This window comes from Rhinolophus hipposideros (genome assembly GCF_964194185.1).
Source record: "Rhinolophus hipposideros genome assembly, chromosome: X".
NCBI lineage: Eukaryota > Metazoa > Chordata > Mammalia > Chiroptera > Rhinolophidae > Rhinolophus > Rhinolophus hipposideros.
The window spans coordinates 55,913,429-55,939,128 of record NC_138046.1 but is presented as its reverse complement, the minus strand read 5'-3'; the positions used below and the strand labels follow the sequence as shown (position 1 = coordinate 55,939,128).

The 25,700-nt window shown below is 45.4% G+C and overlaps 3 protein-coding genes across 11 annotated transcripts; 2 read left to right on the top strand and 1 right to left on the bottom strand.

The window, feature by feature from the left end:
- Window positions 1-3,508: 3,508 nt before the first annotated feature.
- Window positions 3,509-4,171, top strand: LOC308495020 (protein ARMCX6-like; the record flags this gene model as incomplete). Its single annotated transcript, XM_081043017.1, has 1 exon — window positions 3,509-4,171. A coding segment is annotated over one exon (552 nt), but the record flags the coding sequence as incomplete, so codon positions are not given.
- Window positions 4,172-12,328: 8,157 nt separating this feature from the next.
- On the bottom strand, window positions 12,329-15,243 carry ARMCX6 (armadillo repeat containing X-linked 6). Of its 4 annotated transcripts, none has more exons than XM_081043785.1 (4): window positions 15,109-15,237; window positions 14,727-14,818; window positions 14,290-14,371; window positions 12,329-13,984 (listed from the first exon to the last, which is right to left on the bottom strand). In XM_081043785.1, exon 4 carries the CDS (start codon window positions 13,837-13,839, stop codon window positions 12,937-12,939), a length of 903 nt encoding a protein of 300 aa, XP_080899911.1. In that variant the 5' UTR covers window positions 13,840-13,984; window positions 14,290-14,371; window positions 14,727-14,818; window positions 15,109-15,237; the 3' UTR covers window positions 12,329-12,936. The 4 variants fall into 4 exon arrangements, with proteins under 4 accessions (XP_080899911.1, XP_080899913.1, XP_080899912.1 ...); XM_081043787.1 differs by having other exon boundaries at window positions 12,344-13,984; window positions 14,290-14,475; window positions 15,109-15,243; XM_081043786.1 differs by having other exon boundaries at window positions 12,344-14,190; window positions 14,290-14,475; window positions 15,109-15,232.
- A 4,912-nt stretch (window positions 15,244-20,155) lies between these two features.
- On the top strand, window positions 20,156-24,770 carry ARMCX3 (armadillo repeat containing X-linked 3). Of its 6 annotated transcripts, none has more exons than XM_081043492.1 (5): window positions 20,156-20,317; window positions 20,709-20,903; window positions 21,197-21,257; window positions 21,355-21,605; window positions 21,850-24,770. In XM_081043492.1, the coding sequence occupies exon 5, from the start codon at window positions 21,993-21,995 to the stop codon at window positions 23,130-23,132; it is 1,140 nt and encodes a 379-aa protein (XP_080899618.1). In that variant the 5' UTR covers window positions 20,156-20,317; window positions 20,709-20,903; window positions 21,197-21,257; window positions 21,355-21,605; window positions 21,850-21,992; the 3' UTR covers window positions 23,133-24,770. The 6 variants fall into 6 exon arrangements, with proteins under 6 accessions (XP_080899618.1, XP_080899619.1, XP_080899620.1 ...); XM_081043493.1 differs by having other exon boundaries at window positions 20,159-20,317; window positions 21,355-21,515; XM_081043494.1 differs by having other exon boundaries at window positions 20,159-20,317; window positions 20,692-20,903.
- Window positions 24,771-25,700: the final 930 nt, after the last annotated feature.

Sequence of the window (25,700 nt, the reverse complement as noted above, 5' to 3'; positions counted from 1 at the left end):
TATGTGTTTGTTTCTATGTATTAGGTAGGGTTGCTATGCCTCCCAGTCTTTATAGAGTGGTCTTATGTAGTAGGTGTCCTGGGGGGCCAAGTAGCACAGTATCCTTGGTTACCTGAGCCAGGTGTTCCAGGTGTGTTCCTTGTGTGGGTTGTGTGTGTCCTCTTGTTGTAGCTTAGCCTTGATTGTTATTTGCATGGCAGTGGAGGGGATTGACCTTTGGTCTGATTGGTTGTGAGGCCTGGCTGTGACTACAATGAAGGGGCTGCTGTGCAGGGGTTGACCCTGTGATGCAGAATTTGCTTCAGCAGGACTCTGGTGCCCGCCCAGTCTGCCCTTTGGGTGTGCCCATGCATGCAGTTGTGTGGTGCTCTAGCTTGGGGTGGTACTCACATGCTGGACCAGGGACATCCTGGGAGGGGCTCTGCTGCAGGACCGGTTCAATCACAGACTGTGCCCTGCCTGGGACCACCTGGCATGAGCTACAAAGCAATTCTCAGATGCCAGACTCCCACACTGGGCTTTGAGGTGCCTGGGAGAAGCCAATCAGCCAACCGAGGCTGGCTGCCACTAGTGCCGGGTTTGGGGCTGCTCAGTACAAGTTATGGGGCATGCAAAGGCCAGATACTGCTTGTTTACATTTCACTAACCTTTGAGAGATTTTAGGAAAGTCTGTAGCATGAGCCAAGACAGGCTGTTTGTATGGAAAAGCCACTGGAAGCGGCATGGATGGGCCTGCAAGTTGGATGGGATGGGGTCTCAAGGAATCACCAGGGTGGGGCAAAGAGTGTTATCCAGGTTGAGGGGCACTCAGATATGGTGGCTGTCTGGGTCTGCGGGCCAGGAAGGGGAGGGTGCTCAACAATGAAATAATGGATTCTGTATGGGAGAAAGCTTCCCCTCCAGCCCTCAGCCTGCAGCCAGACAATTCAGTTTCCCCCCATATATCCTTGGGGCCTTTTGAGCTGCTGTCCCAGCACTGGAACTGAGAGCAAGTGAGTCCATCAGTGAGTACGTCTGTGCACAGGGCCCTTTGAAAGGAATGCCTGACACTCCAGCAGCCCTTCGTCTCACTCAGCCACAATTTCTGCTGGTTTACACAGCCAGAGGTTGTGAGGACTTCTCTTCTCGGCACTGGAACCCTGGGCTGGGGAGCCTGGTGTGGGACTGGGACCCCTCATTCCTCAGGGGAGACCTCTGCAGCTGAGATATCCCTCCCTATTTTTAACCACCACACCCAGGTTTGGGACCAGCACATTCTGCATCTTCACCTCTCCTACCAGTCTCAGTGGCTTCATCTGTGTTTCCTTCATTGTAGGACTTCTGTTCAGCTAATCATTAGGCTATTCTCCAGGATGGTTGTTCTGTAGTTTATTTGTAATTTTGATTTGGTCATGGAAGGCGGCAAGCACAGTGTTTACCTACTCTGCTATCTTGACTGAAGATCCCAAATATTTTTTTAAAAGCCAGTATTCCAAGAAAAATGAGAAGAGACAATAAATAAATATTTAAAATCTCTCTCCCTCTCTAGGCTTTATTTCATGAAATCTGCTTTCTCATGGGTTCAAGAAAGATGATGGATATTAGTAGCTGAGAGGAGGAGAAGTAAAGAGATAGGCTGTTTATCTTTCCTCTAGGAGAAGTCAAAGAAATAGAAATAGAAATAGTTGCTCCAGGAGAAGATAGATTCCCTGGAAATCAGAGGAAGACAAGTTTTGGCAAAATGAAAATGCATTTTCTTTTGTTTCCTAGCATTGGCATAGAAAAAATGAGTAACAAATCTGGTGTGCTGAGGAGAAGGGGAAAGGCTGGCGCACCCTTGAATCACTGCTAGTCGGAGGGAAACTTGAGGACCATGGCTCATTGGTGACATCTATCTCAAATCACCACAAATTGTAGACAGGTGTTTTTTGGTCCCTATTGGCCTTTATTGACCTTAAAGAGATGTGTTTGTAGTCGAGTGAAGAAGGAAGAAACTACTCTGGTTGTGTGCAAGTTGGTGTGATAGTGAACATTGCTCTCAGGGTGGAGTCAGGGTGGGGTTGGGGATAGAGGACTGAAGGGGCAGAGTCAGCTTTCCTTACCCAGGCTACCCACCAGCTCATTTTAGTTTTCTAAATGGTGCATGGCATAGGGGAAGAGCTGAGGCTGGGATCTGGGAGTGAGAGGTGAGAATCTTTGACAGAGTCTTGAATCAATAAACGGTAGGAACTATGTGGTACCCAGCACTAAATGTTCACCAACCCTTATCTGTTGGATTGCTTGCTGCCTATAGGGGGCGGCACAACTCAAGAGGAAGACCAACTAACAGGATTTCTAGTACAAAGTGAACATTTCTTCAGGAAATGTGGGCCCTGAACCTGTCACAAGGGGGTGGTAGAAGCAAGCATGAAACCATTACCCGCTTTTCTACTCTTATGGTATCTCAATCCTTTTTGGCTCTGGGGAAGCAGCTTCAATATGTATGGGGCAGAAATTAGGGGTAGAGCAGTAAACTGGGAATTTGGGGGGAGAGAGTGAGGTAAAGAGAGTAGATGAGGGCAAGGGAATGGCAAAGGTGGGTGTTTGGGGGGGAGTGGAGGGGTGGTAAAGTGGCTGGAGGGGAGGGTGGAAGGGACTCCTGAGGCCTAAATGGGAGATATTTGAAAACTAGATTACTCATTCTGGAGAGAGGGCACTTATGTACATCTACCAATCTCCATTCTTCCTTGTCTGTCTACCTGTAGGCATAGATCTAGTCAAGGAAGGAAGGAGTTGCTCCACACATTATGATATCCTGGAGACAATGGTTGGAGATAAGGATGTTTGAGTCAGAATACAGGGTTTAGAAGCAAATCAGCTTCTCTTCCTCCCAGCTTGTATTCTCCTCCTCTCTTACCTTGGCGCTGGAAAACTCAAATGTTGTACCTTTATGGAAACAGTGGGAATAAGTTTAAGGGAGGTAAAAGCCGAAGGAGAAACATTTGAAAATTAAGACCCTAAATCAGGAAAGAGAGATACTGATACCCTTGCATCCTGAATTTTGACATGTCTATCTGCGAAGACTGAGATCAAAGTTCTATATGTTTGCATTGCCCCTAGCACCATGTCGGATGGCAGTTAGTGTGGTCTTGTCCAGGAAAAAACGGTCCAAAAATCTCCTTCCCAGAACATCAAAACTAGATGGCTTTTTCAAGAGTGGGAACATTTGTCAAAGATGTTGAATATGCTCAAGTTATTTATTTAGTGAAACCACGTCTGGAGGTCAGGGCCAGAAGTTGCTAGCCTTCACTCACTAATCAGGGAGTGTACAAACACAGCAAAAAAAGAGCAGAGGAGGAGTGAACTTCAGACAGGGGAGAGGACAGGAAAGGGCTCTGGAATTTATTCAAAGATCCATGAAGAGCCAAACCCTGGGGATGAGGCTGACATGAAGCATAGGTGGTGAGGACCTCCAAAAGAACATAGTGCCAAAACAAGACGACATTTTCCCTAATTAAAATGACTTTTTGTGATGCTTGTGATATAAAAAAATGTGATTTATGTTTTTGGCTTCTCCAGGTGTCCTTTCATTCAGGGTAAAATGTTGTTTGCTCTGCCCAAAGATGCCGGTTTTTCATTTAGCCACAATATCAATAGTCATTTGGCCAGCCTCTCCATTGTCGGAAACACAATCCCCATTCGTGACCCCGCTGTTAAGGAGAAGGCTTTATGTGCCCCGGATAACGTGAATGCCAGTTTGGAAAATCAGGGCCAGATTAAGATGTACATCAGCGAAGTGTGTCGGGGGACTGTGTCACATTGCTGCAACTCATTTCTGCAGCAGGCCGGATTAAATTTGTTAATAAGCATGACAGTTATTAATAACATGCTTGCCAAGTCCGTTTCAGACTTGAAGTTGCTTCCTTTGATATCAGAGGGAAGTGGCCGTGCTGAGGTTCAGGTTTTGCAACCGTTGATGAGTTTGTCTGAAAAGCCAGTCTTGGCAGGAGAATTGCTGGGTGCCCAAATGCTGCTCTCATTCATGACCCTCTTTATCAGGAACAGAAACAGACAGGCTCCCCTGGACACCCTGGCCTCTTAAATGGCCATCTCGCACAGAATGGGACTGAGTCTGCCTAAAACTCGTATGGTGAACACACAACTTGTGTTCTCATTCAAAGACTCTGCAGTGGGTGCTACAGAAGATCCAGTCTTAGCCGATCACCACATCATGGGGGGCAAGTTACACTTGCTAAATCGAGGACCACACTCTTATTGGCCAGGCAGGGGTTCCCACAGAGCTTTGAGTAACTTCTTGGTTTTGCAGTCTGCGGGCAATGCACATTGTAAATTACTCCCTTCTTCCTGTGGTAAAGGGCTCATTTCAGCTGCCAGCTGTGGATAAAGAACATCATATTATAGCATCACGCAGGATGCCTTGCCTGTGGTGGTGTCCCTGTCCAAGCTGCACCATTTTGTGGAGACTAGACATGTATGGGAGCTTGTGCTGAAAATGCATTTCTTGCTGCACAGGTTGAATTCTTTTTCACTTACTCTTCCCTCTACACGAGCTGATGGATGGTGACCCTATTCATCAAAAAAGTACACTACCCTTCTATGTGCTGTACTGACAACCTCATTCACCCAAGTCTACATTTGTATGTATTATCAATAAACTTTTGTGCTTTGATTGGCAAAAACAAGACATGGTATTTGTCGTTGAGTTTATAGTCTGCATGAAGAGAAAGGCAAAACTACACAATAAATGATAATTAACTGGGGCGTTTGCTCCCTGACAAATGCACGCTTATCAGGGCTCACAGGAGGCAGGGATAGAGATGGGCTGCATTGTTCAGGATAAACCTCAAGAAGGGGTTGGGGGCTGGGGGCGAGTGGTGGGTGTCGAAGGGGGTTTGGTGGAATTAGGATGGAATGTTGGGAGGACTAAAAGAGAACACCTGTGAAGCAGGCAGCACAGTGCCTGTCACCTGGCACAAGAAGTCCCTCGATGAAGGTGTCCTTCCTTGACTGCTGGTATACAGGGGAAAGTCAGTATCCTCGGGTTTGTCTTGGGGGTCCACTGGCCAACCTTGGGGGCCGCTGGCCGACCCATCCCTGCACCTTTAATGCCCGATTATAGCAATAATGGTTACCACTTGCTGAGTGCCTATTTTGTGTAGTTCTCTTCTGGGAAGCAGCTGTTAAACCTACTCGCAGACCCCTCCCTTCCTTGGGACCCCAAGACCAAATTCCTGGCAGAGTGAGAAGGGTTGGTTGGCCTCTGATTCCACTGGGGGAACCTCCCTTCTGCCCTGTCCTTAGTACCTTCGGTGGGATTCAGGAAGGGAGCCCCCGATGAACTCCCCGTGGGGTTGTAAGGCAGGCGCTGAGGGTGTTTGGAATGGCTGTGACTGTTCCATCCATCCTCCTCTCCATCCAAGCTCCCGTCACCCTTTGGAGGAAAGAAAGAAAGAACCTAGCCCTGCCCACTGAACCCCTCCAGGGAAATGGGCAACTCATTCCGCCACCCCCTCCCAATATTTTCAGACCCTTTCCTGCATCACAAAAGCCGGGTTCCTGCATGTTTTTGATGTGTCCAGAAATAGTCCTCTTCCTCAAAGCCTTGGCCAACAAGTGGACAAGAAGCTTCCCTTGGGCAGAGCTGCTTCTGCGACTGGTGCCCTCTCCTGGTATCCTGGGATGTTGCTTTGGGCCACTGTGCCCCAGGCATCAGTGCTCGCTGAGTGCTCTGCCTCCTGACTGCTCTCCTCAATAGAGAGTGTAGTTTTATTTTATTATTTCTCCCTTCTCCAGGAGTTTGGGTTACAGGTCGGTTACAACTCTCCTGCTTGTACCCATTGCCCTACACTTCAGGCCGTCTAGCGGGCATGGGTGTCCACCAGGTCCCAGGGCCTTCTCTGGGGATCCTCCAACTTGCAGTGGGGACGCTACCTCTTCCCAGGTCCTGGCGCCTTGGACAGCCAGCATATGATTTGAGGTTGCTCAGTCCCCAGCAAGGTTCACCCCCCCTGGGGCTTTTTTGCTGGCTCTGGGGCCCCGTCTTATTTCCTAAGAGCTCCTAATGTGACCATCTCTTTCTCCCAAGTGAGCCTCATGTGGGCCGGGCAGTCAGTTTTCCACGTAGGATTACCCTACACACAGCTCCTGCGTCTACTTGCCCCTGTGTAGTCAGCTTGGCCCATGCTGTCTTCGGTGACACTTCACTGCTCAGTCTCTTTAATCTCAGCACAGAGGCAGAGGGTTTTCTCCTTCCTCCTGGCTCAGGGTCCCAAATTAACACATGCCTCCCTATTCTTCTGCACTCTGCCGAATTCCTCTTTGGGTCCTGCCTCAGGCAGTTGTCCCCCATCTCTGAGGCAGGCACTCGGTGCTTGCAGGCCACAACTGACTCCTAACACAGGGAGGGCCTCAGAGACCTTCTGTTGAGCAATTCTGTCACAGGGAAGCATGCCGGCATTGAAACGTCTCCATGGTGTGATCTTGGCCCAACTCAAGAGCTTCCTCTCCATTTGCTGGCACTGCCCTCCCGAAGACACTCCCTGTGTGTGGAAGCTCAGGCCTCTGGTCGGCCCTTCATTCCTTGGTGGGCTGCTGTGTCAGGGCAGGAACCCAGTTCCCAGTGGATTCTATCTATGGACGTGGAGGGGAGTCCAAACTATCTATCATCTCTCTTGTAAATAATTTTCTCATATAACCCATTCACCATTAATACTAAGTAATTAGGATTATAACTTCATACAAACAGAAGCAACCTATTGCCTGTATCTGGTTCAGGAAAGTTAGAGTTCTCAAAAGGCATTTGTAAAATTCATGGCCATCAATTTAGTGTTTTCCTAAATTTTAAAAGCTCTCATTACATATCAGGAAGCAGGACTGGAACACTCTGAACATAGATCTTTGCTGCAAGTTGTAAGTCCCATGATTCCCCAAAAATAAGACCTAGCGGGACCATCAGTTCTAATGTGTCTTTTGGAGCAAAATTAATATAAGACCCGGTATATTATATTATATTATATTATATTATATTATATTATATTATATTATTTTTTTCCATCAGATACCCTACAAAATCTTTACATTATTGATTATGTTCCCCAAATTATTTTTCAAAAACCCTGAGGTAATTTTGTGGTTACTGACTATTTTCTATTCCCCTCACCTTTCCCCTTATCCCCACAACCCTTATATTATATTATATTATATTATATTATATTATATTATATTACATTACATTACATTACATTACATTATATTATATTATATTATGTTATAGACCTGGTCTTATGTTATAGTAAAATAAGACCAGGTCTTATATTAATTTTTGCTCCAAAAGACACATTAGAGCTGATGGTTCAGCTATGTCTTATTTTTGGGGAAACACAGTAGTGAGAACTCAGGACCTAAAGGAAGTGTCCATCAGAGAGGAACTTTGTGGAGGGGGGAGAAGGAAGAAGAGCCAATCACATGTCACCCAGCTCAAATTAATCCCTAGATCAAAACTCTAGAGAGTATTAGAAATGATAAGACCAGTTGTTGGAAAATCTCGGGACACTGGGGTTAGTTTCTTACTTTGCCAGGCACAAGCTCTGAAAAGTATGGGGTCCTACATGGGCCAGCCCAAGTGGCAGGGTAAGAAAGGCTGAGAGAGAAGGCTGCTGGGAATAATTCCCTATCACTTCCCTTACCTCCACATGCTCTTCCCAGTTGATAAAGTCACCAAATACATCTACTACCCAAATTAAAAGCTTGGATATTGAAAAAAATACACAATTCTGGATTCATATTTACACAGTAACAATTGGTCTTTGTGAGATGCAAATATTTATTCAGAGGGGGCTTGTGTGACATGGTTATTTGAAGTGGTTATTTGTGGCAATACCTTGAACCATCAGACTGTCCTTCCTTCTTTCAAAATCATCCCATATCCAGATATCCAAGAAGAAAGAACAATAGAATACTAACGGTTAGACTTAATGGAGACCTTGCCAGAGTTAAAGAAATATGATTGAATAAACCAGAAGAACAAGTTGGAACTACTCTATGGCCAGGTGAAAGGGAAAAAGAATATATAAAAGTAAAATGAAAGAAATAAAAAGGTCCATAGTGAGTTCTGAGAAAAGAGCATTTGTGGAATAGTAGGGCTTTATATCTTGTCCTTTTCCCTTTCCCTCCTTTTTAGGAGTAATGATGGTGAGGCACTTGACCAACCCCATGTTCCAAAAGCAGCAGAAAGCACAGATATGTCCAGTGTGCTGGCACATGGGATAAGGACAGCAGAGTCGTATTAGTATAGTATTGTAGGAGAAGTTAAAGACCATACCCATTCACAAAAGCAACAAAAACAGACAAATAAGTAGGAATAACCCTCACCTCTCCATGTGAAAGATGGTTATAAAGAAAACATCACTAAGTGACGAAAGTATCTAAATAAATATGCCTAAGTGGGAAGATTGTAGGTGCCAATCCTTGCCAATTAATTCATAAGCTTAGTGTAATTTCAATCTATGCATAAAAATAGATTTGGCAATAAATGACATTAGTATGATTAATTATACATTTAGAGAAAATTAATGTTCAAAGTCTACCTCAAAACAAATATATATACACACACTAATAGTAGGTTAAAGGAGCTAACTCTAAAAAAGGAAACTGTATTGATACAAGAAAGAAATAAGAGCAAATGTTTTATAATAACCATGGAGATTGAAGCACTGTCCTAAGAAGTGAAATGAAAATGTAACAGCACAACAGGAAAACATTGACTGAAACAGAAAACTTAAATTCCTGATTCATCAAATATACCTCCAAAAAAAAATAAAGAAAATGATTGAGAGAAACCACTGCAAAATATGAGTTCCATATATGACAATAGCCATCTTACAAGTGTGGCTAATGGCTACCCTATGGAAAGCAAGTCTACACAGAGACAACAAATTTGCTTTTCTCTCATACACATTAGATAAATTTGGTGGGGGGAAAACTAGTCCCCAGTTTCCCATGGTGCTAAATAGTCAGGGTGAGGGTTCCTAAGTTTCATGTGGGCCAGGTTAAGCCCTGAGAATGAACCTGGGGCAAAGGCCTGCTCACAAGCGCCAACACACGCCTTCCCACCAACACACATACCACCTGCCATAGGCTACCCAGTGAGCTGAGGGTCTTGAGTAAGGAGAGGTTCCTGGGACAAAGGGGTGTGTCTCATGAGGGACTTCAACACCAGGAAGCCACAGAGGGGATGTTTGGCTAGGTGCATGAGGATCCCAGAATGTGCCACCCTGTAGCATGAGAATGGAGTGGTAAATGGTGTTGGGTTATTTGGTTATCCATTTGGGAAAATAAGTAAAGTTGGATAACAACTTCCACCTTGCCCAAAGGTAAATTCCAAGTAGATACTCGAGAAAACCCTTTAAGTGGAAAGGTTGTGAAAGAATTAGGAACGTATATGGACACTCATTTTGTAATCGAGCAGTGGGGGACCTGGTCCTAAGCCACACACTAAAACAAGAGGCAATAAGGGAAAGTGAGATTCAGGGTGAACAAGAGGCTAAGAGCAATGAGCGGAGGGAAGTGACAGAGTGTGAGGTGACGCATGCAGCATGTGTAGCAGACAAGGGATTGTCTAATCCTCTGCAGGACTGTGCCGGACTCTGTTGCAGCACCCATCTGTATCCTAGACCAATCAGTGGCCCCTAGAAGGGAGCAGGGAGCCAGTCCTCCACACAGCCGTCAAACTCTTAGCCAAATGGTGCTATGGCAGCTTTGAGATTGACTTGGTGAGGGTTGTGCCTATCCGTGGGTGGCAATTCAGAGTAAGGAGATTGCGGTCGAAACTGCTTTGACAGTGGCACATAGGGCCATGGTGTGGATGCAGGGTTTGAGACGGGATGTATCAGCTGGGAAGCTGGATGTCTGCAACCTTGCCTCCACTCACCAGGGGAAGGTTGGATGTAAAACCACAGAATCCCCAGGAGAGGTAGCAGGCTGGGGAAGGCACTGGGAGTAAATGTGGTACCTACAGGCACCAAATGTAGATGTGATAATGAGATGAATAAGAAGAAAATCCGAGGCCCTTTCTGGAACTAGAAGGCAGTCTGTGGCAGCAGCTCCAGATTTACATAAGAGACAGCTTAGGCTGGGGCAGCCCCATTATGGAAGAGCACCTCCTCACAGAACATGACAAGCTCAAGCTTTGATGACCATTTCAAATGTTTACCACTGGGAAACCCAGAAAGAATCGCTGTTGGTTGCAGCAGGCAGGTAGGCAAGTTTTGTGCTTAGTGGTCCTGTGTTTTTTCATTCTGAAGTCAGTGCCGGAAGGAGCACCAAAGTCTTTCCAGTGCTGACAGCCTCCGAATATCTTAATCAGACCCTAACTGGCAGGCATGTTCCTGACTCCCCTCCACGTCCATAGATAGAATCCACTGGGAACTGGGTTCCTGCCCTGACACAGCAGCCCATCAAGGAATGAAGGGCCGACCAGAGGCCTGAGCTTCCACACACAGGGAGTGTCTTCGGGAGGGCAGTGCCAGCAAATGGAGAGGAAGCTCTTGAGTTGGGCCAAGATCACACCGTGGAGACGTTTCAATGCCGGCATGCTTCCCTGTGACAGAATTGCTCAACAGAAGGTCTCTGAGGCCCTCCCTGTGTTAGGAGTCAGTTGTGGCCTGCAAGCACCGAGTGCCTGCCTCAGAGATGGGGGACAACTGCCTGAGGCAGGACCCAAAGAGGAATTCGGCAGAGTGCAGAAGAATAGGGAGGCATGTGTTAATTTGGGACCCTGAGCCAGGAGGAAGGAGAAAACCCTCTGCCTCTGTGCTGAGATTAAAGAGACTGAGCAGTGAAGTGTCACCGAAGACAGCATGGGCCAAGCTGACTACACAGGGGCAAGTAGACGCAGGAGCTGTGTGTAGGGTAATCCTACGTGGAAAACTGACTGCCCGGCCCACATGAGGCTCACTTGGGAGAAAGAGATGGTCACATTAGGAGCTCTTAGGAAATAAGACGGGGCCCCAGAGCCAGCAAAAAAGCCCCAGGGGGGGTGAACCTTGCTGGGGACTGAGCAACCTCAAATCATATGCTGGCTGTCCAAGGCGCCAGGACCTGGGAAGAGGTAGCGTCCCCACTGCAAGTTGGAGGATCCCCAGAGAAGGCCCTGGGACCTGGTGGACACCCATGCCCGCTAGACGGCCTGAAGTGTAGGGCAATGGGTACAAGCAGGAGAGTTGTAACCGACCTGTAACCCAAACTCCTGGAGAAGGGAGAAATAATAAAATAAAACTACACTCTCTATTGAGGAGAGCAGTCAGGAGGCAGAGCACTCAGCGAGCACTGATGCCTGGGGCACAGTGGCCCAAAGCAACATCCCAGGATACCAGGAGAGGGCACCAGTCGCAGAAGCAGCTCTGCCCAAGGGAAGCTTCTTGTCCACTTGTTGGCCAAGGCTTTGAGGAAGAGGACTATTTCTGGACACATCAAAAACATGCAGGAACCCGGCTTTTGTGATGCAGGAAAGGGTCTGAAAATATTGGGAGGGGGTGGCGGAATGAGTTGCCCATTTCCCTGGAGGGGTTCAGTGGGCAGGGCTAGGTTCTTTCTTTCTTTCCTCCAAAGGGTGACGGGAGCTTGGATGGAGAGGAGGATGGATGGAACAGTCACAGCCATTCCAAACACCCTCAGCGCCTGCCTTACAACCCCACGGGGAGTTCATCGGGGGCTCCCTTCCTGAATCCCACCGAAGGTACTAAGGACAGGGCAGAAGGGAGGTTCCCCCAGTGGAATCAGAGGCCAACCAACCCTTCTCACTCTGCCAGGAATTTGGTCTTGGGGTCCCAAGGAAGGGAGGGGTCTGCGAGTAGGTTTAACAGCTGCTTCCCAGAAGAGAACTACACAAAATAGGCACTCAGCAAGTGGTAACCATTATTGCTATAATCGGGCATTAAAGGTGCAGGGATGGGTCGGCCAGCGGCCCCCAAGGTTGGCCAGTGGACCCCCAAGACAAACCCGAGGATACTGACTTTCCCCTGTATACCAGCAGTCAAGGAAGGACACCTTCATCGAGGGACTTCTTGTGCCAGGTGACAGGCACTGTGCTGCCTGCTTCACAGGTGTTCTCTTTTAGTCCTCCCAACATTCCATCCTAATTCCACCAAACCCCCTTCGACACCCACCACTCGCCCCCAGCCCCCAACCCCTTCTTGAGGTTTATCCTGAACAATGCAGCCCATCTCTATCCCTGCCTCCTGTGAGCCCTGATAAGCGTGCATTTGTCAGGGAGCAAACGCCCCAGTTAATTATCATTTATTGTGTAGTTTTGCCTTTCTCTTCATGCAGACTATAAACTCAACGACAAATACCATGTCTTGTTTTTGCCAATCAAAGCACAAAAGTTTATTGATAATACATACAAATGTAGACTTGGGTGAATGAGGTTGTCAGTACAGCACATAGAAGGGTAGTGTACTTTTTTGATGAATAGGGTCACCATCCATCAGCTCGTGTAGAGGGAAGAGTAAGTGAAAAAGAATTCAACCTATGCAGCAAGAAATGCATTTTCAGCACAAGCTCCCATACATGTCTAGTCTCCACAAAATGGTGCAGCTTGGACAGGGACACCACCACAGGCAAGGCATCCTGCGTGATGCTATAATATGATGTTCTTTATCCACAGCTGGCAGCTGAAATGAGCCCTTTACCACAGGAAGAAGGGAGTAATTTACAATGTGCATTGCCCGCAGACTGCAAAACCAAGAAGTTACTCAAAGCTCTGTGGGAACCCCTGCCTGGCCAATAAGAGTGTGGTCCTCGATTTAGCAAGTGTAACTTGCCCCCCATGATGTGGTGATCGGCTAAGACTGGATCTTCTGTAGCACCCACTGCAGAGTCTTTGAATGAGAACACAAGTTGTGTGTTCACCAAACGAGTTTTAGGCAGACTCAGTCCCATTCTGTGCGAGATGGCCATTTAAGAGGCCAGGGTGTCCAGGGGAGCCTGTCTGTTTCTGTTCCTGATAAAGAGGGTCATGAATGAGAGCAGCATTTGGGCACCCAGCAATTCTCCTGCCAAGACTGGCTTTTCAGACAAACTCATCAACGGTTGCAAAACCTGAACCTCAGCACGGCCACTTCCCTCTGATATCAAAGGAAGCAACTTCAAGTCTGAAACGGACTTGGCAAGCATGTTATTAATAACTGTCATGCTTATTAACAAATTTAATCCGGCCTGCTGCAGAAATGAGTTGCAGCAATGTGACACAGTCCCCCGACACACTTCGCTGATGTACATCTTAATCTGGCCCTGATTTTCCAAACTGGCATTCACGTTATCCGGGGCACATAAAGCCTTCTCCTTAACAGCGGGGTCACGAATGGGGATTGTGTTTCCGACAATGGAGAGGCTGGCCAAATGACTATTGATATTGTGGCTAAATGAAAAACCGGCATCTTTGGGCAGAGCAAACAACATTTTACCCTGAATGAAAGGACACCTGGAGAAGCCAAAAACATAAATCACATTTTTAAAGCTTTCAGCACTCCAAACATTTTTATGTTCATAGGGGAATGGACGCTGTGTTACTGGGTGTGTTCGGTTGGCCTTGCCCCCACCTGAGGGCCTGTCCTCAGTGCCACCGGGGGCCCCAGGTTCAGTCCAATCCCCATCCTCACTCCAGGGCCGAGCCATAGTTGTGAAATCAAACCAAATTTCGGGCTCCTCCTCATCCAGCTCCTCGTAGTCCCATTCCTCTTCCTCCTCCTCCAATTTCTCACTGTCATCTCTTCCTATGGTTAGTTTGTAAACGCAGTAGCAAGCACCAGCCCCAATCATCAGTCCTGCAGCCATCCAACCCACTTCCCGTGCCCGGCCCATGCTCAAGTCCGTGCCAGCCTTGAGGCAGGATGGGAGAAGGCGTTTCTCCACCTGTTTAAGAGGAATCTTAGGGCCAGGGTGTGTAATGGTGGAGGGTAGTGATCTTCGGCCTCTCCCAGGCTCCTGTAGCTCTCTTTTGATGAATCTATGGGTGAACAACAGTATTAGGCCTTTGGGCTGTGCCTGAGTTTGTGCTTCATCAGACAGACAGAGTGGAGTTTGAGTTCTGGTTGACAGACTTGGGTTATAAGGAAACTATTTCTTTGTTCTTTTCTGTCATCCTTTATCTGTACTCAGGATCCACCATTTCTCTTCCAGGCCCCACAGAGAAGGGCAGGAGGTAGGGTTGTGCTATGATAGACAGGAGGGTGACATGAAAAGGCTAATCCTCATGTAGTCTCCTCCTCCACCTCACCCCCACCCTTAAGATTCATAGTTTCTCCCACCAACCTCTATCAAAAGTCAGGTAAATTCCTTCTTCTTCCCTTGTCTTCTGTTGTCAGAGCTCCTCCCAGGATGACTGATGAACAGTCTGGCAGGACAGATGGAAAGACAGCCGGCAGTGAAGTGAAAGTGTCGTGGATAGGTCAGCACTGAAAACACTGCTTCCAGTATTTGCTTTTCAGAATTTTCAGCCTTTGAGTTGAAAATATTTCTCACACCTTCCGACTTTCCTAAAGCGCCCCCCTCCACCCCGCCCCGTCATCCGCCATTTCCCCAGCAAAAGCCGCCACACCCCTTTCCCTGCACCGAAATGGGAGGGGATGTGGAGAAAGAAGGGGCCGGGAGAGGGCGACTCGGACTGGCGGGCAAGGATCACAGCCTTCTCTCCTCCACCATCCCCACCGCCACCCCCACCCAAGAGTCCATTCCACCTTCACACTGACCTGCAGGGTCCCAAGGCAGTTTGCTCCTTCCCTCGCCGCGACTTTCACAGCGACCTACGGGCCAACAGAGCTACAAACCTGCAGACAGGGGACTGAAGGAACGGAGTGCGTGGTAGACGGAGCAGCACTTGGGACACGAATTCCCTGGTTGTGGACCCTTTCTTTCCCCGGAGTCTCAGTTACCATTCACTCCCCTCAGGCCCCGCCCGAAGTCCGCCAGTTCTCTACTCAAATGTGCATGAGGGGGTGGAGGTGGGGGGGAGGTATTTATAAAGTAGGTGAGAAAGGGACGCAACCCCAGTTGGCCTGAACCTGGATCATGGCGCTCCTGGCCCTCTCCCACCCCCACCTCTCTCCAATCAGAGCCCACGCTCCCACTGACCTGCAGGGTCCGGGGATACTTTTCTCCTTCCTTCACATGACGGCAGAGTAATAGGGGGCTGGTACCCAGACAGAGGCGACTAGCAGGACTTCAGCTCTAGGCAGCTCTTGGTCACGTGACGGCCACGTCACCAGTGAGCTCTGGCCCCCAATTTTTACTCCTATAAGCAGTGCGACAGGCGCCAGCCTGCCCCATACCTCCGGTCCCCCCCCCCCCCTCCATCACACTGGGCCCTGTCACTCTTTTCCTCTATAACAATAGCAGAAACCAGAAGTTGTCATGGCTTTCTTGTGTTTGAATTTGCCTTTCTCTAATTACAGGAAGGGGCAGTATCTTTTTCTGGGTCTACCGTTTACTTATACTTCTTGGAAAAATGTCTTATCCTTTCCTTGGCTCTGAAACTGATCCCTTCCCACATCCAGTCTCTGTATCAAAATTGCTGGGGGGGAGGAGGAAAAGGAAGCCCAAGTAGTAGTGAGGTTTTCATTAATATTTTTGATACATTTATGTTCTATTTCTCCCTTCCTTCATTTTTTATTTACTAAAGCAACATTATTTTGTAATAAAAAATACAATAAAGCTATGTCACTGGGAGAAAAAATAATTCATATATATCTACATCTATATCTATCATCTATCTATCTATCTATCTATCTATCTATCTATCTATCTATCAAGATTTCCCAGTTAATAAGGAGGCCTCATTGATTTGGTTAAGTTAATTTGTGCTTCATTGAAAATGCTTTCTTCTGACTGCACAGGAAATAGCAGCTTTCAAACAGCATATTAAAATTTAAAAACATATCATTACAAACAAAACCAGAGTGCTTTCAATATGGTTTATAAATTGATGGATAACATGAATCTATAGTGAGGTGGTCAGTGTTTTAATTATGACCATTTTAGATAAGTGAACCACTATCCCTTTCTTTTTCCTGGCTGAACTCATAGTATTAGGCTGAGATCTTCATAGAAGACTACTGGATGGCTTTCATTCTGGCTTCAAAGCACAGGCTTTATGCGGACCCCAAATTCAAATGAGTCATACATCTTCAGATGCACTTAACAAATTAGTAACCTCACAGATCAGCCTACTTTTCATTCAAAGGTCTTTATTTAAAATCTATTCTGAAGTTTCATGGTGTAACCCATAAATCATCTAGAAATTAGAGAATTCCCTATTATCCCATTGATGAAAATGAGACTAAATAGATGGACTTTTCATTTAATTATGACCTTGGTGTGATATCTCTAGTATCTGTCATTCATGTGCTGTGTCACCATAACAGCAGCTAGTGTTCAGCATCTTCTAGTGGAGACAGTGGTGAAAGAGTGTGGGTGTCTGGAAATCACTGCAATACCCGTGAGATCCATGTCATTTTTTCCTCACAAAAAGCACAGTTTACAGGATCTCAAGCAGTTGCCAGGAGAAAGAGTCCTCTTTATTCCCTGTCTTCTGTTACAATTTCACTGCACCACCCATACAAGCCCCTCAGAATAATCCCAGAACTCAGGGTCAAAGTATGAAGAAGTTAGTCCCCAGACATCCAGCTGTCCCTGCTGGGGAGTCATATTCTAAATAGAGACCAAGCAGCTTCTTTCTTAGAACATTGAAATATGATACTCCAGCAGAAATCTGCTGGTGTGAGAGGCCCCTGTGGGGAGGAGGCCCTTTCAAGAGGTGAGCCAGGGATCCCAGAGTGCCTTGTCAAGAACGTGTTACAACTTTCTGGTCTCCCTCAAACTTTTATAGGCCAAACTCACTCAACCATCATACTCCATCTCTCTAAACCCCTACCTCATTTGTTTCACCATCATTGCCTTATGCTGTTCTTTTTCTCACCCTTTATTTTATTATTTTAGATAAGTAAATCCTATTTATGAAGCCATACTAACAGAACTTGATGATTCAACTTTCCATCATTCAATTTCTGGCTGATAAGTACTTATATAAGTGGCTTTTGCTTTGAACATATGCATGAAAAAGAACTAAGGAGTATGTAAAGCTTAACAAAGCAAGGACAAAAACTCCACTCTTAACCTCTCTTTACTAGTATAAAATAACCTCCCCCCTTGGGTATATTTTCTATAATATTTGGTCCAATGTATAACCCCTGACCACCATTTTCTAGTCTTTCAGACCTTTCCTGTTTGAATCCACTCTCTTTCTCTCTAAAACTTCCCAAACCCCATGGGAATGATTACCCTTTCAAATCTCTCTTTTTTTTTTTTGTCTTTTTGATCTACAGTTCTTACCAAGAGCACTGGGGACTAGCATTTAAAATCCACTTTGCTCTCCATTATACATTCACCAACAAATATTTATTTAAGGGTATGTTATTTGCCTGACATATTTCAAAAGCAAAACAAGGAAAATCCTTAAGCAATTCCTCAGACAAGCCTGTTAAAAGTTCCTGAGTATGCAAAAGACTATGGGAAGCCACTATCAAAAGGAACCTTTTGGCTTAAATCAGTATGTGGTCACATGTGATGTGTAATTTATAAAGTATTTGAAAACAAAAAAGGACCAGCAGATGCTAACACTGATGGAATTGTAGAGGGTGAGAAAAAATAAACCATAGAAGATTGTTATCTTTAAAAGCTATATTATTTTTTGTACTTTGTTATTCATTTTTGTATTGTGTATTAGTTGATTTTGCTTGGGTGCAAGCGACAGAAACCAAACCTGGTTAACTTAAACAATGAGGGGATCCTGAAGACCAGGGTCAGCTCAGAGGGCTCTAGGTAGGAGGAATTGATAGTCTCTTCAGGATGCCCATAATTCTACTGATTTTCAGGTCTGTTTTTAATCACTGTTCAAGATTTAAATTTTAGTAAGAGAGTATTGAGTTGGTTTATTTGGGGTACGATGCTCACTCTTGCTGGGGAAGATGACAGGGTTACATAAAATGTAAAGTGGGCTTCCTTTCGTTTCCCAGAGAGAATTTAAACTGTTTCAGATGTTGTTGATGATTTGCAGGAGCCCTTTAGCTTGGATATTAACCAATGGTCCAGCTGTGACTGAGTTGCTGGGGGCCTATTTGCCACAGCATATCTTAGTTGTAATTTTCAAATTAATTAAACATTAGAGAGGTATAGTTTTGAAATGGTGATGCACAAGGTTGTCGTCTAAGCAAAAGCTACCTGGGTCCCCTGACAGAATTCCACAAAGTTGCATCTACAGTTCAGGGTCTTGTCCGCTTGCTGCATGATCAACCCCCGATTTTGTCTTAAGCTGAGGGCAGATGCCTCTGTCAAGGAAAGACCCCCCATTCACAGACACGTGTACATAAATCTAGATCTGGATGCGCAAACCCATGGATCTCTGCATTCTCTCCCTGTAAGTAGGCCACAAGGGAAACTAACTCTCAACAGGAGTTACAACTGAATAATTTACACGGAGAAATACATCTGTCAGGGGTACCGGAGATTTCTGTCAGTTTTACTGGTCCATTCTTTTCCTGTAGGCAAGCTACTACTTTGGAAGTCAGGACTTCAGAAAGTTGCTTGGTGAGCCTGCCATCAGAGGAAGGACGTTGGTTCACCTTAAGAAGTGGCTTTCAGCTAAGGAAGCTTGAAGTACTCTTACACATCATGGCGGTGGCTTTGCCAAGGAAAGCTAAACGTTCCATTCCCTCTCCTCCAGACAGTGCTTGGGTGGAACTACCAACACTTTCCTCTGACTTTCTTTTTCAGGCATTCCTATGCTAAAATAAGCCCCCTTGACTGCACATGCTCTTTCTCTAAACACAGAATCATATAGTTGATTTGGTTTCTGTTTACTAAATTTCAGTCATTTCTAAGTACTGCCTCCCAGAAATTATATTGATATCAATTTAACTGGAGTTTTGTCTGTTCCCAAATTTTCAAGTCTCTTAATTAGCTCCCACATTGTCTCAGGATTTAAAAAGTTATACTCAGATAATAAACTTATATCCAAGGTGTTAGGGAATGTCCCACTGTAGACCTCATGTTTTGACATTATTTTATTACTTTTCCCGCTATAAAAAAGTTCAGTTGTGGCTGATAGGTGAATCAATGAGTTCATCAAAACTGTTGGTGAAATGGTTTGGCACTAAATTGCTAGATGCGAATTCAGCCAATTTTATCTTGGTCTCAGTGTTTCTCTAACAGCTATTTTATTTAAAGATAATGTTTTCTATTTGTACCCAAATATGTTTCATAATGTTCTTTGCATGCCACTCACTTTGTCAGTATGTATGCTTCCTTATCCAACGGATATCCACTATGCAGTTGTGGTTTCTACTCAACCCTTTCTGTGTTACTGGCTTCTGAGGGCTCCATGCCTCTTCCTTGCTAACTGATGTAAGTGGAAGTCTGTGACTTCCCTGTTCAGAAGACTGGCCGAAATTAGAAGATCCATGCGTTCTGACACACTGATTAGCTCATTCAGGGTTGTGTTATGTGCTAGGCCCAAAAAGACATTAAGATTGCTTTGAGTGAAGCGTGTAATATTCCCAATAAATGAGAAAATGTGGGACTTTTGGAGGCCATCCACCCAACTTAACTCTCCAATTCCAACTTTTTTTTTCTCAAATGAAAACAGCTTTACAGTAATTTCTTTTCTCATAAAAAGAATGCAGGCTGGGGGCGAGAGACGGCAGAACAAAAATAACAAAAAACAAGTATTTATAAAGTAAAAACCACACTCATACTCCAAGTCTCCTTTTCTGATGTTTCTTTCTTTCTTTTTTTTTTTTCCTTCTCGTTTCAAATCTGGGATTAGATTTCAGAGGAAATGGTAGACATTAATAGCTGGGAGGAGGGGAGGTGGAAGGAGAGGTTGAGGTCCCAGGAGCCTAGGGAAGGAAGAGGCAATTTTTCAAAAAGTGCAAGTGGCCAGTAGCCCCAGGGGAAGATTCTCTCCCTTTCCGGTAATCGGAGGAAGGCAAACACAACTACGGGTTGATGGAATTAGCAAAGAAAGAGTAACGAGGCCTGGTATGGGGGAGGGAATGTAGGGGGGCGGGTCCTCTTCTGCCGCACTGCTGGTGGGAGGGGAAATTGGGGACCAGAGTTGGTGGATGACGTAGCTCTCACGTGACCAAGAGCTGACGTGTGCAGAAGTCCTTCTTGTTCTGGTCGTTGTTCCCGTCTGAGTACCACCTCCCCATTGCCCTGAGGGCGAGCGAGCCTGAGGCAAAGGGAAGAAGGAGGAGGAGAAGGAAACTGTCCCGGATCCCTGCAGGTCAGTGCCTGGGAGATTCCTTAAGGTGGGGGTGTTCGAGGGTGTAGGGCGGAGACCGTCGCGGGTCCTGAGGCGCCTCCGTCGTCTCTCCCACTCGCCACCGGCTTTCCAAGACATCTGTCCCGCCTGCAGCCCATTCTGATGCTGCGAAATGGTGAGCAGGGGGTGTTTGGGGAACAGCCCAGAAATCGGGAGGTGGGAATCTGCTACGAGCTGAGGCCGTAATCCGGAAAGGGAGCTGTGGCCTGGGTGTTGGCCCCCAGTCCTCTAGGGCAGTGCCGGCGGGGAAAGCCTGGACCTGGGGGAGGGGGCGTGCAACGTGATGTGTCAGCAGAGCCCTGAGAAGGGTAATAGGGGTGGGAAACCTTTGACAGCTAGGCCTCCGAATTAGGAAAGAGTTTCGAGTTCTGGGGACCGGTCCGTCCACCAAGCATTCGGCAGCGGCTGTTTCCAGTCTTCCTGACCGTGGCTGTGTTTAGTGGGTCCGATCCTCTCCCAGTTGCCAGTGTTTCCATAGTTTGCGGCACTACGCCAGACAAGTGAAGAGGAAGGAAATTAACCCTGATCAGTGAAGGTCGATTTGAGGGTAAGACCATCTGGGGACACTAAGAGGGGCGATGGTGGGGGTGGGGAGAAACCAGAGATGACAATAATATAGGTTAGGTCTGAGTCTGAGTGTGTTTATCTTACTCTTGGGACTGTGGCGAAATGGCGTGCTGGGTGTGTGTGTGTGTGCGTGTGTGTGTGTGTGTGTGTGTGTGTTTCGGGGGGATGGGGGTGGGGGAGAATGACAGAAGGGAAACCTATCAGGTACTTTGTTCATAATCCTTCTCTCTCAACAGTATTTAGTCTTCATGTTTTCGATCTGTCATCCTGCAGGTCTGCTGTAGCAGGTGGCACCACTTGAAGCAAGGGAGGAAGTTTCCTGGGACCAGTAGAGGTCGGTGTGGGCGTGGGGGCTGCCTGGAATGGGGGAGGGGTTGGAAATCCACTGCGATTGGACAGGTTCACCCAATCCTACCTTATTTCCCTAACAGGGAAGGGGCAGGCCTGTGCATATTTTGGATGGCATAAGAGGTTAAGAAAAAAATCTGACAACCTAGATGGGGAATCAGGAAAGCAAGGAATGAACAATCAGTCTATCAAGTCCTCAGTTCTCGCTGGCTCTGGTCTCTCTGCGGATCGCAAGGATTGTTGGGTGTGGCACACCTCCAGGGGAGGGAAGAAGGGGCAACTGCCTGTCTGAAAGAAGTTAGTGCAAGGTTGCCACTCCCTGCGGACTCCCAAGGTTGGATTGGCTGAGGCCCCAGTAGAGACTATGGATCCATTGCCTTTATCTAGGCGTGGGGAGGGGGTGGGCTGGAGAGGGTAGGTGGAGGGTGGAATGAGGGGGATAGAGAGAGTTTGTCAACAATCTACATTTTCTATCAAGTACTCATTGACTGCTCTCCTATCTCTCTGTGCAACTCCCTGCGTGGGGCAACACAAAGAGAAGAGAAACTCAAACCCCTGTTTCCTTCCTCCACCCCTAGGTTCACCTCCAGTATCAGCTATTGTGACCTTGAAGTGGCTGAAGACGATTACCCTCCACAGGCCTGCACCCAGGCCCATAGCTCTTCCCTAGCCCGAGTGACTACTCTGTTCCTTGGTCCCTGCTATTGTCAGGGACGATTGCATGGGCTACGCCAGGAAAGTAGGCTGGGTGACTGCGGGACTGGTGATTGGGGCTGGTGCCTGCTACTGCATTTATAGACTGACCCGGGGAAGAAAACAGAACAAAGAGAAAATGGCTGAGGGTGGGCCTGGGGATGTGGATGATGTCGGAGGCTGTCCTGGGGCCAGGTACAATGACTGGTCTGATGATGATGATGACAACAGTGAGAACAAGGGTATAGTATGGTACCCACCTTGGGCCCGGATTGGGACTGAAGCCGGGACCAGAGCTAGGGCCAGGGCAAGGGCCAGGGCTACCCGGGCTCGTCGGGCTGTTCAGAAACGGGCTTCCCCCAACTCAGATGATACTATTTTGTCCCCCCAAGAGCTGCAAAAAGTTCTTTGTTTGGTTGAGATGTCTGAAAAGCCTTATATTCTTGAAGCAGCTTTAATTGCTCTGGGTAACAATGCTGCTTATGCATTTAACAGAGATATTATTCGTGATCTGGGTGGTCTCCCAATTGTTGCAAAGATTCTCAATACTCGGGATCCCATTGTTAAGGAAAAGGCTTTAATTGTCCTGAATAACCTGAGTGTGAATGCTGAAAATCAGCGCAGGCTTAAAATATACATGAATCAAGTGTGTGATGACACAATTACTTCTCGCTTGAACTCATCTGTGCAGCTGGCTGGACTAAGATTGCTTACGAATATGACTGTTACTAATGAGTATCAGCACATGCTTGCTAATTCCATTTCAGACTTTTTTCGTTTATTTTCAGCGGGAAATGAAGAAACCAAATTTCAGGTTTTGAAACTCCTTTCAAATTTGGCTGAAAATCCAGCCATGACTAGAGAACTGCTCAGGGCCCAAGTACCATCTTCACTGGGTTCTCTTTTTAATAAGAAGGAGAACAAAGAGGTTATTCTGAAACTTCTGGTCATATTTGAGAACATAAATGACAATTTTAAATGGGAAGAAAATGAGCCTATTCAGAATCAATTCAGCGAAGGTTCACTTTTTTCCTTTTTAAAAGAGTTTCAAGTGTGTGCTGATAAGATTCTGGGGATAGAAAGTCACCATGATTTTTTGGTGAAAGTAAAAGTTGGAAAATTCATGGCCAAAGTGGCTGAGCATATGTTTCCAAAGAGCCAGGAATGACTTCTTGATTTTGTAGTTTAGAAGCAACATGCCTTGTAAACTATTCCTTTTCTCCACCTTCTTTATATGGTAAAGGAATCCTTTCAGCTGCCAATCTTGAGTAATGAATATCATATTGTATCATCAATGCTGATATTTATCTGAGTTGGTCTTCAGGTCTAAACTGGATGAATGAATATCACTACCTGTTCTGAAAACATGTTTGTTGCTTTTTATCTCGCTACCTAGATTGAAATATTTTTACTATTTCTTCTGCATAAGTGACAGTGAACCAATTGGTCCTAAGTAAGCTCCCTCCTGTCATTTGCATTGATTTCATTTGTGTATCATTAATAAAGTTGTGTGTTAATGCTGGGAAAGAAAGAAAGAAGAAAGAAAGAAACCATCCTTGTCCTTCTGTTTATAATCTAGTTGGAGAGATAAGAAACAATACAAACAAAATAACTGAGGATATCTGGAACATATTGTCAAAAGGTCCTTCTCAGAGCATAGAGGAAACAAAGGCTTCTCTGGGATACTGTAGCCAACTACAGATTCATGGAGGAAGTGGCCATTTAAAAGGAGTCCTGAATTAGGGAGTTCCATGAGATGGCAGTGAGGTGTGGCTGGTGTAGAAAGGCATGGAGGTAGGAACTTTCTTCCTATGACACTGAGGAGACTTGTCTGCTTAGAGTGGAGAGTGTAAAGAATGGAAATAAATAAATTTGGAGAGCTGGGTGAAATTGGTTTGTGGAGAGCTGTTTGAATATTATCCCACTGAACACCAAGAGCCACTGAACGTTTTTGACTGGAAAGAATACTTGGAATTCACGTAAAATTCCCTCTTACCTACTGTGCAGTGTCCATGAGAGTATGGCAAAGTGGACTCTTTCAAGCCTTGTTGGAAGCACAAGTTTTGTGGAGGGCCATCTACAAGGCTGTTCATCCCAGCACTGTCTAAAGTAGTAAAAATTAGAAACAAGTGTCTAGCACACTGGATTGGTTAAAAAAAATTAAGAAATGTTCACATAGTGTATGACAAATATGTTGATTCAAATCCATGTTGCCCAGAAAAGATACTCATCGTGCATTGTTAAGTGAGAAAGGTAAGTTAGATAGTGGTGCTCATAGTATGATTCCATTTTATTATTATTTTTTAATAATAAAGCATATATTTAAGTAGACACTAAAAACTGAATTACAGACACCCAAATAGTAACAGTGATTATCTTTGGGTGGATGAATAATTAGTGATCTTTACATGTTTACTTTTTATTCATCAATGTGTTCTTATTTATCTAAAATGAATATTGATTTTTGAAAAATTTCTTAAAAAAGAAAGCGTTGGGAATGAAGCAGGTGATTGATTGGAGCATGTACTGAGTGGAAAAAAAATGGATTAAAAATGAGATGGGTTGAAGTTTCCTCTGAAATGATAGATGAGTGAAGATGAGGCTTGTTGTGAGGATTAAGTGAAGTAATACATGCAAAATAGAATGTTCTGGCACATAGCAGTTAATTAAGAAAAGTGAACACCCTTAATTCCCTAGAATGCAGGGTTTATAGTATTTTTGGTTGACTTTATTTTGCTGGGGGCATTCTGCCATGTGTCAGTGTAATTTAATAAATCAACAATAAAAATTAGCATTTATTAATTGACTACTGTGTAGAGTTCTGTCATTCTTGCAAGGCAACTATTAAAATAATTCTCAAAGGAATAAGGTTTTCTTATTTCTAAGGACTCAAAGTGTTTCCTCAGAGATTATCTCATCAGCTCCACAACATACGCCAAGTCCATTTGGAGGTGCTGTCCTGCTTCATATATGAGACCAGGAAAGTGTAAAATCCTTTGTTTAGTTATGATGTGGTTTTAGCCCCAGGCTTCCATATACTTACTCTAATGTTCTCTATAGTAGAAAACAAACAAACAAACCAGGGACTGGTTGGCTTAAAGTTGTTAGGTATGATGACCCTACTGAATCGTGCACATTTGAGGACTCATTTGACACCAGTTTTAAAGGTGGGATGAGGGGAAAGGGAACTAAAATTTTTCTTGCTCTATTACTAGGAGAAAAAGATTTGGGAGAGGAAGGCTAATCCATTTAAAATTGAGTTTGATGTACCTATGTGACATCCAGATGGAGACACCCCATTATTGTGTGTATCGAACTGGGGCACAGAGAAGACAAGGCTGCAAATAAAGATTTGGGAGCCATCAGAGGATGGATGATAACTGAGGACATGGGAGTGGATGTGATCCCCAGAGAGAAGGTGCAGAGTGTTTAAGTGGAGGGCTGCAAAAAGAACTGTAAGGGACTGTGGCAGCTGGATAGAGAAGCACAGAATTGAAACAGTATATACACTTCCAGTCACTTTTACTATATATTTACTATATATACTTATATATTCTATACATAAAATTGGACAACATTGGAGATACATTTTCAGAGCCTGATTTAAATTTTTTCTATTTTTCTCCTAAATAATATTCATTGGAGATGCTTGAGAAAACAGAGACAATGAGAACAAACTTGTCCCCTGACACAGATATGTAGCTTGAACATCCAAGAAATATTCAGATCAAGCTAT